The sequence below is a fragment of the Rhamphochromis sp. 'chilingali' genome (assembly GCF_963969265.1).
Source record: "Rhamphochromis sp. 'chilingali' genome assembly, chromosome: 19".
Lineage (NCBI taxonomy): Eukaryota > Metazoa > Chordata > Actinopteri > Cichliformes > Cichlidae > Rhamphochromis > Rhamphochromis sp. 'chilingali'.
In genome coordinates, this window is record NC_137946.1 from 19,190,153 (window position 1) to 19,205,552 (window position 15,400).

The 15,400-nt window shown below is 40.1% G+C and overlaps 1 protein-coding gene across 1 annotated transcript; it reads left to right on the top strand.

Annotated features, from left to right (window-relative positions):
• Window positions 1-11,767: 11,767 nt before the first annotated feature.
• ovca2 (OVCA2 serine hydrolase domain containing) lies at window positions 11,768-14,882 on the top strand. The gene is made up of 2 exons (XM_080867399.1): window positions 11,768-12,163; window positions 14,117-14,882. Exons 1-2 carry the CDS (start codon window positions 12,010-12,012, stop codon window positions 14,638-14,640), a joined length of 678 nt encoding a protein of 225 aa, XP_080723525.1. The 5' UTR covers window positions 11,768-12,009; the 3' UTR covers window positions 14,641-14,882.
• The last annotated feature ends 518 nt before the right edge of the window (window positions 14,883-15,400 follow it).

Below are 15,400 nucleotides of genomic sequence, written 5' to 3' on the forward strand. Positions count from 1 at the left end.
CATATTGTTTTGCCGTAGCTTTCTCTCTGGTTTTGGCTAATGTATATTAGCCCCTCTGCCTGACTTGTTTGTCTTAGACACACACACACACACACACACACACACACACACACACACACACACACACACACACACACACACACACACACACACGAACACACACACTTTAAGCCTCTGTACTCCCTCCCTCTTTGCTTCCCTTTCTCTGATTTGCAGCAGGAATATTATAATATTTCTTTTCCTCATAAATCACTGTGACAGAGAAGGGCCACATTACACCTGAGTATAGGAACTCCCCGCTTTCTTTCTTCTACTCTTCCTTTTTATCACACTCCTTATTTTCACTCTCTCCTGCTTCTTCTCTGACTCCCTCAAGGACTGACACATGGCTCCTCATCAGTGCGGGGAGAACGTCAACAGCAGCCTTGTCCCCTGAGTGTGTTTTTTAGCTCTCCCTAATTGGCATGTGCATCATGACACAACAGTTCTCCTGTGTGCACTTTCACAGTTACAGAAGACCTTTAGTAAATCTAACTAGCATAGCCTTTGTGTGACACCTATCCAAAACCAGCATCATATACTTATGAATAAAGAACTCGAAGAGGAAAACAATCACGTCTGCTGGGAAGAGGACAGAGGCACCGAAAACACATTCTCATTTGGGAGCTGCCTTGCCCTGAAGCAGGTCCAGAGACCACACTTATTTTTTTTTTTTTAAATGACATCAGAAACAGCAGTATGCGACATTACGTGATGGCAGAGCTTCAGTTCATCCTTTGTCATTTTTTTTTTTTTTTTTTTTTATAATAAATAGGACAGGGGGAATGAATGAGAGAGAGAGGGGGAGAGAAAGAAAGAAAACCAAAGGGGAGAAGAGACGGTGAGAAGGGGGGGGAAGAGAGAGAGAAAAAAAAAAAAAAAGAACTCCTGGGTCACCTGTATGGAGAAAAAAAAAACAAACAAAAAAAACAAACAGAGGAGATAGCAAACAACAAAGAGTAACATAATAATAGAGAAAACAAAGCACCATCACAATAAACTAGCTAGTCATAGATATCAATATTTACTAAATAATAAACGATATTGTGCAGCACGCAAGATAGACAGCGCACAGTGTGCTTTGAGGTAGCAGCCAAGAAAGCTTTAGTCCGCGTCTGTGAATACCCATGTGTGCATACCTGTGTGGATCAGCATGCTTGCATTCCAAAGGTTTCTCCATGTAATGATCTGCTAGGGAGTGTGGGGGGGCCACAGCCCCGTCCTCCAGGGTGTGAAGCGGGTATGGAGGAGATCAAAACTCCAGACATCCAGAGGCCCCCAGAACACAAGAGACCATGGAAGACCAACAGAGGGGCAGCCGCGCCACTGTTCCAGTAAGAGCTGAGGAGAGTCCCAGATGAGGGCTCGCCCAGCAGCCGCGGAGCAGAAGTCAGGGGGAGTTGCAGTGACGCGCCCGTGAGCTCCGCCGGCCCCCAGCTGCGCCTGAGTGACCGAGCCCCAGGCCGAGAGGCCGGGGGCACCCCACCTCCAAAGGGGCCCGAGCGAGCCCCAGGCCCCAGGCCCCGACAAGCGGCCGCCAAGGAGTGAGCCGGTGTGTACCCGGACGCCCACCCCCAGACACAAAGAACCACCAACACACCGACACCTGAGGGAGTCCGCCACCGGCAGGGGAAGTGGTGGTGGGTGGAGATAGGCCTCCAAACCTTGGAGGGCCTGAGGTGTCCCCAGAGAGGTGGCGTCTGATACCCAACCTGACATATAGACACAGACATACAGGCACACACAGACACAAACATCCATTCCCACCCTCATGCTCTCATATGCACTCACTCCACACTCAACCAACGTGGAGACAGACATAAAGAGACGTTGTACACACAATCACACTCCCCAAGCGTACTCTACAAACTGGGTCTAGGTACCCTTGCCCCTGGAGGGGGGAATTGCACCCAGACCCAGGTGGTGTTACCCTTTTCCCTGCGGTGGGGAGAGGCAGACCACCCCGACTCCGCAGCAGCAGGGAGGCCCCACACCCCAGACCGCAGTCGGACGGCCAACTCCTCCTACTAGCCCTCCCGCTCCAGCAGGCCGCAGAGAATGGGGGTGGGAGAAGACTCCAAACCTCCCTCCACCCGCTCATTGTAGTGTTGATGCATATGTGTTCTAAGGTGCAATTAAAACCCAGGAGGGCATGGAGCTACCTGCCATGGAGCAGCAGGTAAGCGCATAGTCCCTCCTGCTAGCCCTCAATGACTAAGTGTATTTAAAATGAGACCACACTTATTAAACAGTTGGTGCTATCCCTGCCTACCTACCAGGTCCCAGCTGGGTAATCATTAACCCATGCAGATGCTCACAAGATACAGGGTGCCTGCAGGATACAGCTGTCAGGCACATTAGGTCCTTCTTTAAATATACAAGCCCTCCTTCCTAAAAATTTGTGGCCTGTCAAAAATGGACAGATGAGATATTGAAGGCGACAAGGACGTGCCATGTGGTGGATGATTTTCTCTTCACCTTCTTATGAAGGAACAATGAGCCAGAGTGTCAGCAGGAAGTCTGCTTTCCACTTGTTTCAGCACAAGATGCTTAGAAAACTTGTTTCACACAGCAGGTGATCTGACTGCTTCTTATTAAAGTTCTGGGGTTTTTTAGGGGAATTTTATAAGATCTATACATAGTATCTCCCTATAAAGTGATTACAGCTTCTGGAAACATTACTTTATCATTGATGTTTTCCTTGAGAAAACTGATGTTCTCTTTAGTTTATTCTAAAGAAACACAGTTCTATTAAATTACATTGATATAGCTGTATAATGAAAGGTATTAGAGAGGAAAAACACATGAGCAGTGTTCAAGAGTTGAGTGGTGAGCGGTGAAGAAGTCCCTTAACAACTGGAGCCTGTAGCAGCATAACTAACCAATGTTTCAGAGTCACCTGACCCAGCCCTAAATATAAGCTTTATCAAAAAATGAATATTTTAAGCCTAATCTTAAAAGTGGAGATGATGTCTGTCTCCCGAATCCAAAATCCTGACACCTGAAGGCTCTGCCTCCCATTCTGCTTTTACAAATTATGGTAACAACAAGTAGAGTTGAACTGAAGTGCTCAATAGGGATAATATACTATGGAGCCTTTAAAATGGGTGGAGCCTGATTCATCAAGAGGATTAAATTCAGTTCTAGATTTAACAGGGAGGCAGTGCAGAAAATGTATGGTCTCACTTTCTAGTGCTTGGTTGAACTGTCATACAGGCTAAAGAAAAATCTGATTTGTTAAATATTAAAATGATTTTCCAGTATTACCAGTTTGTTACCAGGGGAGTGAACTGTATAGTAAAACTTATTGTAAAATGAAAAAAGAAATCTAAAATAGTCTTAAAATCCTTTGACTTAATATTAAAGTTAAAGGAAATGTTACCAACACATAAAAGTTTGATTGCAGCAGTTCTTTTACAGCATTAGTGATGTTTTAAACACAAGATTATTTTTAAGTTCACCACAGGTGTCAGGTTCAATCAGGTGTTAATTCACTTTATGCCATCACCAAAGGTGTTTTAACACATAGATCACAGCCATTAACTTTTTTTTAGACATTACCTGTAGGGGCTATATGTGACAATTTTAATCTGTGACTCATGACTGAAATTTCAGGATTAAGCTTTTAGTATGCAAATACCTGAGTACAAAGTCTAATTATTGTGAATTTATAGCTATCCAGTGGGCCTCGGGCAGTAAAACCTCAACTAAACCTTTCCGTTGCGCAAAAGGCTGTGTTCTATGTGACAGGGGACATTTTTGACACCAGTGACTGTACATTTCAAGTGTATGTGAAAAAAACAATCATATGTGTCATTGCTTGAAGTATAGTACATCTATAAGTAAGGACTAAAGGAATAGACCTGTGTTCACTTAGAAATATGGAAAAATGTACAGTGTAGCCAAAAATGCTGAACAGTTTGATAATATAGAGGTAATATTTAGTACGTTTAACATTAAATGGTTTAAGCAGAGAAAGAAAATCTGTCTGGAAATTTGGAAATTTTTTTACTTTCTAGTTTATGGACTTGAACATTTCACATTTTCTGAAATTCTGGGGGGGAGTGGTTTAATTGTTTTTTGTGCTTCCTTTTGTCTTTCAACCAAGAGCTATTGAGATAACTCATTTTGGGTAAGAAAATATAAGAAAACACAATGTGTAATTTTTTCCCAGGCCTCCTTTGTGAGCCCCCATTAAGTTTTGCATTTGCCCAAGGCAATTGAAATGCCAGTAAGCCTTTCACTAAAAGCTCGACAGGAACGTCTATCTCCATTACATGTCAGTTCCTCTCATCGGTCTTCATCTTCAGTGTCCACTATGTCTGCTCTTCTCCCTCCCTGGATACGTATGCTGCTGCTGCAACTTTCTTTGCTACAAGCTGGTTAAAGTTCTCTGTGCAGCTCAGAAGCCCTCATATACGATTCTGTGCAGGTTCAGAGTCATTTGTCTCTTTGAATGCCGGGGCTCTGTCCAGAAAACAATAGACAAACCTTTTGCGAGGAGATCATCAAAACCAGCTCAAGCCACTGATTTATGCTAGCAGAGAATTGGGATTGGGTTAATGTTTTTTTTAGATAGCAGTGGTTGGACTTCAGTCACTTGATCTTCAGATGTCTGTGACATTAAATTAAATAGCTGAGCAGCATGTGAAATGGATGATGGCGTGAGGGTAAAAGAGCGGGATTTCCTATGTTCAGTGTTTGATTCCCGTGCGCCTGATCATGAAATTTAATTTCTGGTGGCGACACGGTTTATCCCTCCCTTCTAGACTTTTATCAATTTGATCTCTTTGATCTATATTTTAATGAAAGCCTGCAGCCAAAAGCATCAGGACCACTTGCAACCCATTGAACTTCTGCTAGCTCGGCAGCAGCTAATGGACTGTGAATTTGAACAGTGAGGCGTCAGTGCATCATTTTGAAACATACACCAGAGACCGGTGCTGGGTAGCTTCCCACAATGAAAAACATCTTCCCTGCTGATACACAGATTTTCTTCTTCCCACATGTTAGAAAATCTGAAGACGAAGAATGTGTTGCTTTTTTTGATATTTCTTTTCTTGTATTGTTGCACTTGCTATAAAGAAAGCCCAGGTGAACATGTTTCCGGTGTAAACAACACCCACCATCATCACATAACGTATACAAAAAAGTAACATGACAGAAAGCTATGTGCTCATTCCTAGCTAGATAGTGATATTCTTGCACTTGGACTAGCTTTGAAACTTTATAATTCAACATAATTCCTATCTACTAATAGTGGGCCTTGGGGCAGCAACACATTTCATCCATTGTCTGAAACAAAGCTTTCTTCCGATTAGCCGCTATTCAAACATAAGGGCTAAAGAGTTTAGATGACCATATAAATGATTAATCACATCACACTAGAGTAAAAGTAGACAACCTCCCTGCCTAATACCTAGCAAAAATATATTTTTAAATGTACTCACCCAGAGGTTAAACATGCAACACCTCTAATCGCTGGGAGATCACTTCTGATCACATAGTGTTTGCCCAGTTGCCAGAAATGTGTCTCCAAACAATTGTAGTCCGACTCAGACTGACTGCAATCACTCTTAGACAGGTTGGCAAAGGTTTGCAAATAACTGCTGTCTAATTTATCAACATGGTTGACATATTGCAATCAGTCTGAGCTGATGAGCACCTGTGTGCAGTATAATCTCTTTGCAGTTGAGTTCAACAGATTGCCAACTGGTTGTATTCTGGTTATTTTACTATATAAAAGCAAAGTTGCCCATGTCATTTTGTAGTAAAATCACTGTGCTGCAGCAAATATGTTGCTATTTGTGGAGTCATTTCTGTATCAGATCTATGAGGTTCTGGCTGCACTCTGAATTTAAGTAGTTAATGTGAATTTCTGTGAATTTCTGTGTATGTATATGGCAACAGATTTTCAACAGAAGGTAAAAGATGTGAGATTTTCGCCAAGTTATTACAGTTAATTATAGGAAAAGGATTGCAGGAAGTGGTAGCTTGACCCCATTCAACTAAAAAACGAATAGAAAACTGAAAACAGACTGACTGTCTTATTGCGGCTTTATCATTGCACCAGAGTTGCTTTGAAGATAGAAGCTGACTGCGAGTTGTCGCAGACCTGGTCCCTGTCTTTCAAGCAAACATTTCAAAAGCACTGAGGTTTCACAAGTTCATTGTCAGCTGCTGATTTTGATGGTCTACAACCGACCTGGTTGATAGGACAGGTTAAACTTCACAGCCAGAGCCTGGATGGATGGATGGATCATCTTTATCTTTGTGTGACTGTGTAACATTTGGAGGATTTTTAATAGACTACAATAATTGCTATGAAACAAGTATATTATTTCCCTCTAAAATGTAATGGAGCAGAAGTGTGAATTAGCATAAAACTAATACTCTGAAGGTACTACAAACATTTTCACAGCAGGGATGTACGATGAGTATCATTGAAAAGGTAATTTAATTTGAGCCACATTAAGTGGGGGCACATAAATACATATGCCATCTTTTTTTCTAGATTTGTTATTGCACAGTTATTGTCAATTGGCTTTCTGATAAAATTAACAAAGGAAGTCCAAATCTTAGCAAATTTACAGCATGATTCAAACATAAACAGCTAGGCTCATGAGGAGTCTTTCCTGTATGAGTCAATCACAATCAGACTGATGCTTAAAATAGATCCTGTAGCACTTAGATGTCAGAGCTGGTGAGAAGAAATAGTGAGTGGGTAAACTCAAGCATCATCTTGTATGAACAAGGTGTGAGGATTTTCATTCAGAGCACTGAACGTATCATCTAAACCTGATAAGAGGCTTTCACACAGGCTGCACTGAAGGTTAAAGGAATGTTTTAGAGATTTTTTTTTTGAATTGTAAGATCTTAGTGATAAAACTTTGTGTGACTTCTTTATTCTTTAATTGAAGTTTACTTGAAGTTTCCCAAAATAAAAGCATCGTAATGTCATTCTGCCGCTCATACTTCATATGTGATGTATTCATGAATGAAAACATGTCAATCAAAGCACATGAGATTTTTTTGTTTTTTTAAGAAACACGGGGAGATACAGTTTCAGCAACCATGAGTCTGCATCCAATGCCTCACAGATGAAAGCTCCAAAATGTTTCAGGACGAATGGGAAGCTTTGGAAATGTTGCCCGGTAAGAAAGCTGTCTTGTTTTTTGTTTGTTTCTTTCCTATTATTTAACAAACAAATTATAATAGTGTCACACCTGGAGTAACTGACATTTTCAAGTACCTGAGATGACAGGTCTAGAACTTCTGCCATCTCGCCCGTCAACTTTGTGCTACCCCATAATAATAACTGTCAGCTGTCAACAACCCGACAACAAAACAGCCTTTTATCACACTGTTTTGCACTATGCTTGTCTCGCTAACAACCATAGTGGCGAGACCCTGAATGAAGGGAAACACTTGACGATGAACACTGTGAATAAGCATAAAGATGTTTTTTTGGATAATCCATCTGCTCTCCTACAAGGACATGCACATTGTGTATGGCCTACATTGCCAGCTCCAGTGAGGATCCGGAACAGACAGGACATTCGTCATACTCTTCCCTGTCCTCCTTTATGTGCCCACAGACTTCAAGGATTGCACGGCAGAATGACAGCGTCTCTAATAATGTTGCTGCAGAGGACAGCATCCCAGTCCTTCTGCTATAGGAAACAAGCTGCAGGCCATTTTGACCTCTCTGACCATGACTGCTTCCCGCTGTTTTGGCTCTTGGCTCTGGCTGTGAAGTTTAACCTCTATGTCCTATTAATCAGGGTGTGTAGCAGGCCATCAGAAGCAGCAGTTCGCAGTACAGTAAGAAAAAAATGTAAAATCATCACATTGCAAGTATTACAATTCTAGATCTGTAGGGTTGATGTGGCATTTTACTGTGAAAGCTTTCATTCGGAATCATGGTGGATTTTTTTTTTTAATTTTGTTTTAAAATATTCAATCAATCCACATCAATCATGTATCTGTGCAATAACTATGTGCCTGTTTCCTCATACACACATGCTAATGATTCCCCGTTGCATCTCGATTGCATCTTCTACATATGGTGCACCACTGCCCCCCTGTGGAAAACAGTAAAACGTGATGTCGTGCAGGGTTTAATTCTATTATTAAATCTAGTTTGTCAAAATCCAGCAGAATATTGTTTGATTTGGTAAAATTTATTAGCCTGGTTAGATTGGGGGGGGGGGGGGGGGGGGGTTCATCACTTCATCTGTAACATATTGAAAACTGGTCAAAATGAATAAAAGGTATGATTTAACAAATGTGTTTGTAAGGATGTAGGAACTGCATTGTTTTGACAACTGCTCCAAACCTTTAAAAATTCTAAATTTTCTGGGAGGCAAAATTCACAAAACTGGTATAAAAATAGAATAAATTAAACTCAGAAAATGCCCAGAGAAGTCGTAATTAAGTAGTTAGTCACTTTCTGCATTCAGAATTCCACTGGCTAAAATGCAAAGCGTCTGTAGGTGGCAGATAGCTGTAGACACTCACAGTTGTTCCTCTCTCCTGACCACCTCTGTGCACAAAATGTTGTAAAAAAAAAATAAATAAATAAATAAATAAAACTTTCCAATTTGGAGTCATGACTGCAGATGTGCTCTCACTTATTTTCTTATGTAATTGTGCATACCCCATCCTTTTCTCTCCCTTTCCTTAAGAATAACTTTTTGACAGTCTCTCTTCCACTGAGGCCATTTCATTTGGTGAACAGTAGATGGATCAGCTGAAGGGTGAGCTGTATCTCTTAGGTCCTGTGCCAGGTCTTTGCTGGATTTTTTTTCCTGTTTCTTAAGGACATGACTTTCTGATAGTTTTTTAGACCTGACACTTCTTCTTTTGTCCTTTACTTAACCAGTTTCTTAAACTTTTTTTTAAAAGACCTTTACAAAGCTTGAAGAACTATTGCTCAAGACTACTTTGAAAAAGTATAAGGAACTTCAAAATCCATCCATCCATTCTCTTCCACTTATCCTTATCAGGGTCACGGGAGAGCTGGAGCCTATCCAGCCCTCCCTCCCGCCCAGCTACCATAGTTAGAGAGGTGAAGTACGCCCTGAATAGGTCACCACTCTGTCACAGGGCTTCTCTAGAATATGACAGTATATTACATCAATGTGTTTTATGGTTGATATTCATATTCTTCCATGAGCTAATTGAAATACTTAACAACATAGTGTTGATAGTTTAGATAAAATGTGATTTTTGATATCTGGTAATTTATTTGAATGTATTTGTATTATTTTGTTATTTTTGCAAGTACGGCCATATTGTTGCGTTTAGGATGCTCACTTTTGCATAACAGGAAATGTGGCACTGGGATAGTCAGTAACATGTTGCAGCAGCCATTCTGGAATGAATTAAAAGTTAAGCAAAAATGAAAAACAGCAGATCAGTTTGCAAAGCTCTCCCCTTCACTCCCTCCCTTTGTCTCAATAAGGGACAAAGTGAGCAGATGGCTCCTCACCAGTGCTGGTGAACATCAGCAGCAGCTTTGTCTCCTGAGTGGGTGTGTGCACGTGTGTGAGAGAGGGAGGGAGAAAGGGAATGTGAATTTTTTACATTTCTTAAGTGGTATGTGCATCACAGCAAGGCAACATGTGGACTTTCTCAGCAACAACAACAACAACAATAACAAAACGTTACTAAGACAAAGACCAAACTACAACATCATCATCAAAGAGAGCAATCACAATCTGCCAGTCTGTCTCCCCATAAAGACCCTATGAGGAGACAGAAGGAGTGAAAATGCATGCTCTGAATCAGAAGTGCCTACAGACAATCACTTCCTAGTTGAAAAAAATCCTGAATACAGAGATTTCTCAAATTTTCACGAGTCACCCTAGTAAATATTCTAGGGCCACATAAACCATTTTTAGATTTACTAATTAAAAGTAGCAGTGATAAATTAATAAGAAAGGACACATTATTTGTGTTTTGGTTGTCTAGGGATTCAAGAAATCAGTAGGTAATTAAATAATGCCTCTCCACTGGGAAAACTGGATTAAATTATTACCTTGAATATGTTCATCACTGCTTTGGGCCATCCGTGAACCCTTAAGAAGACCAGCTAAATGGCAGCTATCACTCTGGAGCGAGTGTGTGTGTGTGTGGAGGGGGGTGGGGGGTGCTTTCATATTTTTTGTCAAAGGAGACTCGGGATCAAAGACAATGCCAGAATTTTTGACAGAGTCCTTTGGGAGAATGGTACTGCCACTGGAGTTCAAAGATGTTCTGATAAGCAGGCTTCCTGCAGTCTCACATTTGAATTTCACTTTTATCTGTGCTGAAATTCTTTGCTGTTATTTTGTGTTTTTGCAGTTCTCACAAATTTCTTGACTTTTACAGTAGCTGCTCGAGACATTGCAGCAAAAGAAATTCTCATTGTGTCTTTAGGAGTCGGGCTCCCACAATTTACTCTAGGCAGCTCTTAGAATTTTTGCAATTCACCTCACAAAATTTAAAAGGTGTGTAATTTTCTGCTTTTAAGATCCATAAATTAATATAAAAGGTCTTATGATTTAACTTTTTGCCTAAGAACTGATCAGTCGTGCAAAAGGAGAATATCTAGTGCTGAATGATAGTGGCCATTGACCAGCACAGAAAAAACAGCATCTAAGAAGACAACGTTTGTTGCCTTGACTTATCAGAGTTGGCTGTCAACACTTTTGCATTAATCAATGCAATTAATTAATGTGCAATTTTAAAAGGGATGAAAGTAGCATTTAATGGTGACCTAGCATTCTTTTTTTCCTAAACCCTAAATCCCTGACCATGTGACTTAACTCTTCAAGTCACGAGAAGTCAACACACAGAAACCAGGGAGCTGGTGGTAAATTGAAGTGTCATCAGTATGCATCAGAAATCATTTCCTACCAAAGGAGAGCAAAGCAGGCAGGGAGTAAGAGGGAGAGAAAGGGTGATCTGATGGGCTATGAAAGCATTAGTCACTACAGTCACTGTAATAATGTAATATATTCAGTCTATACAAAGCATTTTAGACTCTAACATAATATATTTAATATTGACGTAGTAAGATATGATTACCATCATTAGATCAACAAAATTATATGATAATGAAACACTCGTTTGAACTGGAAAATACTTCCAGGTGATGCTTTTTCCTCTCTGTCCTACCTGCTTTTTGCAGGTGCTTATGCACTTCAGGCCTTGTTTTCAGGTGCATTAGTTTAGAGAATTTTGAAAAAAAACATGACCACTCTTCATCACTTATTATCCCTTTAACAGCACGATCTTCTATCTTCATACAGATGCTCTAAAAAGTGGCAAATACTACCTAGTTATGCATGAACAGTATTCTTTTTTTCAGAATCTTCAGTACAAATTCTCATAGGAATTTCCATATGCAGTTTTTTCCTAGGTTAGCTCTTCTTTTTGTTATTTCAGTTATCTATAGCATTCACCCCATGATTGTATTTTCAAAAACCTTTAGATGGTACCATACCACCTCTGAAAAGTTATGAAAATAACTAATGTGACGATATAACATAAAGTTGTGGATAATATATATGTAGTTTGTGACAGAGTAAGTGTGTTTTTGCTAAACTTTCAACTTAAAAAGCTATTTGTTTGTTTGTTTATGTATTATCATTATTTGTTTGTTTATTATTTCTTAGAAAAATCCCATTGGTTACTATGAAGAGTCATATTTTGAAAAGACTAAACGGAAGTAATAATCATTCCTTCCTGCTCTGACTACGCTCGTGAATACTGTAGCTATTTATTACATTTGATTGATTTCAACAACTGATTAACTGTTTTCTCCTGGCTGTGTATTTCAGCAGACGAGTTACAGTGGTTAAGCTATAAGATCGTGGCGTATTATTGTCATATATTTATCAGCCACGTCAATATCCTCAGACCCCGTAAGTGAAACTAACTTCTCGGGCTAGCTTTAGCCAAGTTAGCTCGGCTGACTTGTCCATGGCACCTCTCCGGGTCTTGTGTATCCATGGATACCGTCAGAACGCCACCTCGTTCCGTGAGAAGACTGGGGCTCTGCGGAAGCTGCTGAAAAAACACGTAGAGCTGGTTTACGTGAGTGCACCCCTCAGTGTGCAGCAAGCTAACACGGAAGGTGGGTCACCAACACCTGTTGCTGAGCCTATAGCTAACTGTGTGTTAATAGAACTTAATAATTATTAAGGAATAGTTGTTATTACCCAGTTAAAGTAAATTGTGTAAATATTTGGGCTATCTCTCATTCAAGTTTTTCTACGAAAATGAGATATTGGGTGCAGTGATTTATTGAAACGTGCAAGTGTGCAAGGAGACATGGAAAAACAGAATATGAGGCAAAAGCAGAGTTTGTTCAGTTCTAACATGCTTTAAACTCAATGTTTGCTATGGCCATATTTGGTGTGGTTAAAATTCTACTGAGTTTTAACAAGACAGCTAAAATATAGCCCGAAACAATGACACAGCCTCCACCATGTTTTAGAGATGGCTAAAGACACACATTGTTGCACCTCTCTCTTGACCACCTCTTTATATACTGATGTCTAATTGAACCAAAAGTTTGGATTCATCACTCTATATGACCTGTTGCCATTCATTTTCAGTCCAGTTCTTGTGTGATTTGCCATACCTCAGTCGTTTCTCCCTGTTTCCCTTTCTAAGAACTCCTGAAAACATTTCTAATAAGGCTACAGTAACCAATAATTCAGTTCAACTCAGGTTTATTTATATAGTGCCAAATCACAACAACAGTCACTTCAAGGTGCTAGAGGGAAGATTGATCAACTGAAGAGTTTCTGTTGGATCTTTTAGGTACTGTTTACTGCTGTAGATATTTTTTTATTAAGTCCTGGTGCTTCTTTTGTTCTCCACTTGTCTAGTTTCCTCTAAATTTTTAAGGACGCAGTGCACATCATGATAACTTTTAGATTAGATGGCACTTCAGAAATCACCTTGTCGGTGAAAAAATGCAATTTTTATTTCTGTCAAACATTGTTGTCTTTGGCATTTTTCAAAAATTCACCTAAAGAAATTGTGTTTTCTTCTGACAAAGTGCCTAAAGATACAATTTAAAATTGTTTTCATATGTGTCGATATAACACTGGTTCATCTCTTGAGTTAGGTGCCTGTTTTTATTCTTGAATGATTCATAAGAACTGGAGAACTATTGCTCAAGACCGCTTTAAAAATGACAAGAATGTGTGGCTTCTTGAGAGCAAAACAAAGAAATAAGGGGTGACTCACAGTACAGAATATTATATCAGTATGTATTTTATGAGTAATTGACACGGGTATGTATATTCTTTCAGGCAATAATTCAAATACTTAACATTATAGTATTGGTTTTAGATTAAATGCTGGTTTAGATATGTGTTAATGATTTATTTATATTAGTTTGTTATTTTTCAGATACAACCATATTGTTGTGTTTTGTCATCCATATTCAGGATGCTCACTTTTGCATAACAGGAAATTTAGGGCTGGGCCGTTTAGTAATATGTTGCAGCAAGACCTTCAGAAAGCCTGGAGAACTATTACTTGAGACCACTTAAAAATATACAAGTCTGGCTGCTTGGAAGTAAAATATAAAGAAATGAGAGGTGGCTTGAGACTTTCACACAGGATTTTACGATAGGTGCATATATAACTGATCTATATCTGATCAGAGTTTTTTACCTGTTCTATGCTCTCATTTTAAATTCCACAGGTCAAATTCCACTGTTGACCAGGTCATCTGTGGAATTTGGCTGAAAACTCAGGACAGGTTGTCTGAAAACTAATTTTTATGTTTCTTTAATCTGAACATACCTTCCTGGTTTTATGTAATCTAATATATGTGCCAGATATCACTGTTAGTCGCTGTTTTGTTGTCTGCTGTCAGCCTGTTGCATTGGCCCGAGTTATTATGTCACATCAATTTAGTGCTCGCTAAATGTTCAAAGATGTTTTGAAGAAGAACTGAGAGACTATAAAAGTAGAAACAAATACCCACAAAAATATCAGCATCTGCATCAACCCCAAATCTCTGTTGCCTTCCTTTGAAAGTAGCCACTTTCCTCTTCTGTCCTTTCAGAAGTTGCAGATAAACAGAATGATTCAGCTCCTGAGTCTGGAGGTGATGAGGACCCCAGGGGTTGGTGGTTTTCTGACATCAAGGCTCGGAGTTTCAACGCTCAGCAGCAGTGTGAAGAAAGCCTGGGGCTTGACGAGAGCGTGACAGCTGTGAGAGAAGCTGTGAAGGACCAGGGTCCATTTGATGGCATCCTGGGCTTCAGCCAGGGGGCTGCTTTCGTCGCCATGCTGTGCTCAATTCAGGAGCAAAAACTGGAGCCGACGTTCAACTTTCGCTTTGCCATCATCGTCGCCGGTTTCCGCAGCGCATGTACGCAACACCAGAAGTTTTACAACTCTCCCATCCAGGTGCCCTCCCTGCATGTGTTTGGACTGGAGGACAGAGTGATCCCTGATAAGATGAGCAGGGAGCTCCTCCCCTCCTTCCAAGACCCTCAGGTCCTCATTCATCCTGGTGGTCATTTTGTTCCTGCCGCATCTGCTCACAGGCAGACGTACCAGGACTTCCTCAAGAGGTTCCAGTGAGATTCACAGCCACAGGAAGTCTATGTGAAGATTAACAGAAGTCGACTCAAACTCTAAAATGTGGCTGGTTGATTTTTTTTTAATGTTCAGAAACATCTTGTGAGAAAATAATTGATTCCAGATGCACACTGTTTATTTAAACTACTCTGCTCTGTGTTTCGCTTTGTGAGCTAAGCAACAGCCTTATTGTAACCCTCAGTGAAAATTTATTGCCTTAATAAAGATGAAATTATGTCTTTGTATATGTTTGAGATGCGCTTTAATTCACCAGCATTGAAAAAGCTAAATCTGATTAGCAGCATGGCTTTGTGCCAGTAAAGTGTTATTATATTTGTCTTTTTAGCTGAAGTATTTTAGTTTCCGGTCACTCCTTAAAGTCGGTACAATTTTATGTAGTTATTCTTTATTAAACCAGGGACATCTGACTCCAATTCCTTATGAAAGTGTCCTAGCCAGGATGCACAGGAGTTCAGTGAGCAATGTTTACTTGATAATACACAGTATGCATACAGAAATACATAAATGCAAACCAAAATGATAAACTTCAAAGCTAGATAAACATAAAACAAATGTACAGTCTCATGCAGCAACCTCCTTGTCATTTAAAATGACTTTGAATTTATTTACAAAGCACTCTAAAGATTATTTAGAGTGACAGATGTAGGTGAGATGGGGGGCGCAAAAACACAAGTAGCCGAGTCTATCCCTGGTGTTATTATACTGTTGGACACTATTCTACAAATTCTGCTGTCAGCAGGTA

Coding starts and splice junctions, on each gene's coding strand:
- ovca2 (XM_080867399.1), top strand. CDS start 12,010: ATGGCACCTCTCCGGGTCTTGTGTATCCATGGATACCGTCAGAACGCC. Junction 12,164..14,116: donor GCAGCAAGCTAACACGGAAG/GTGGGTCACCAA, acceptor CTGTCCTTTCAG/AAGTTGCAGATAAACAGAAT.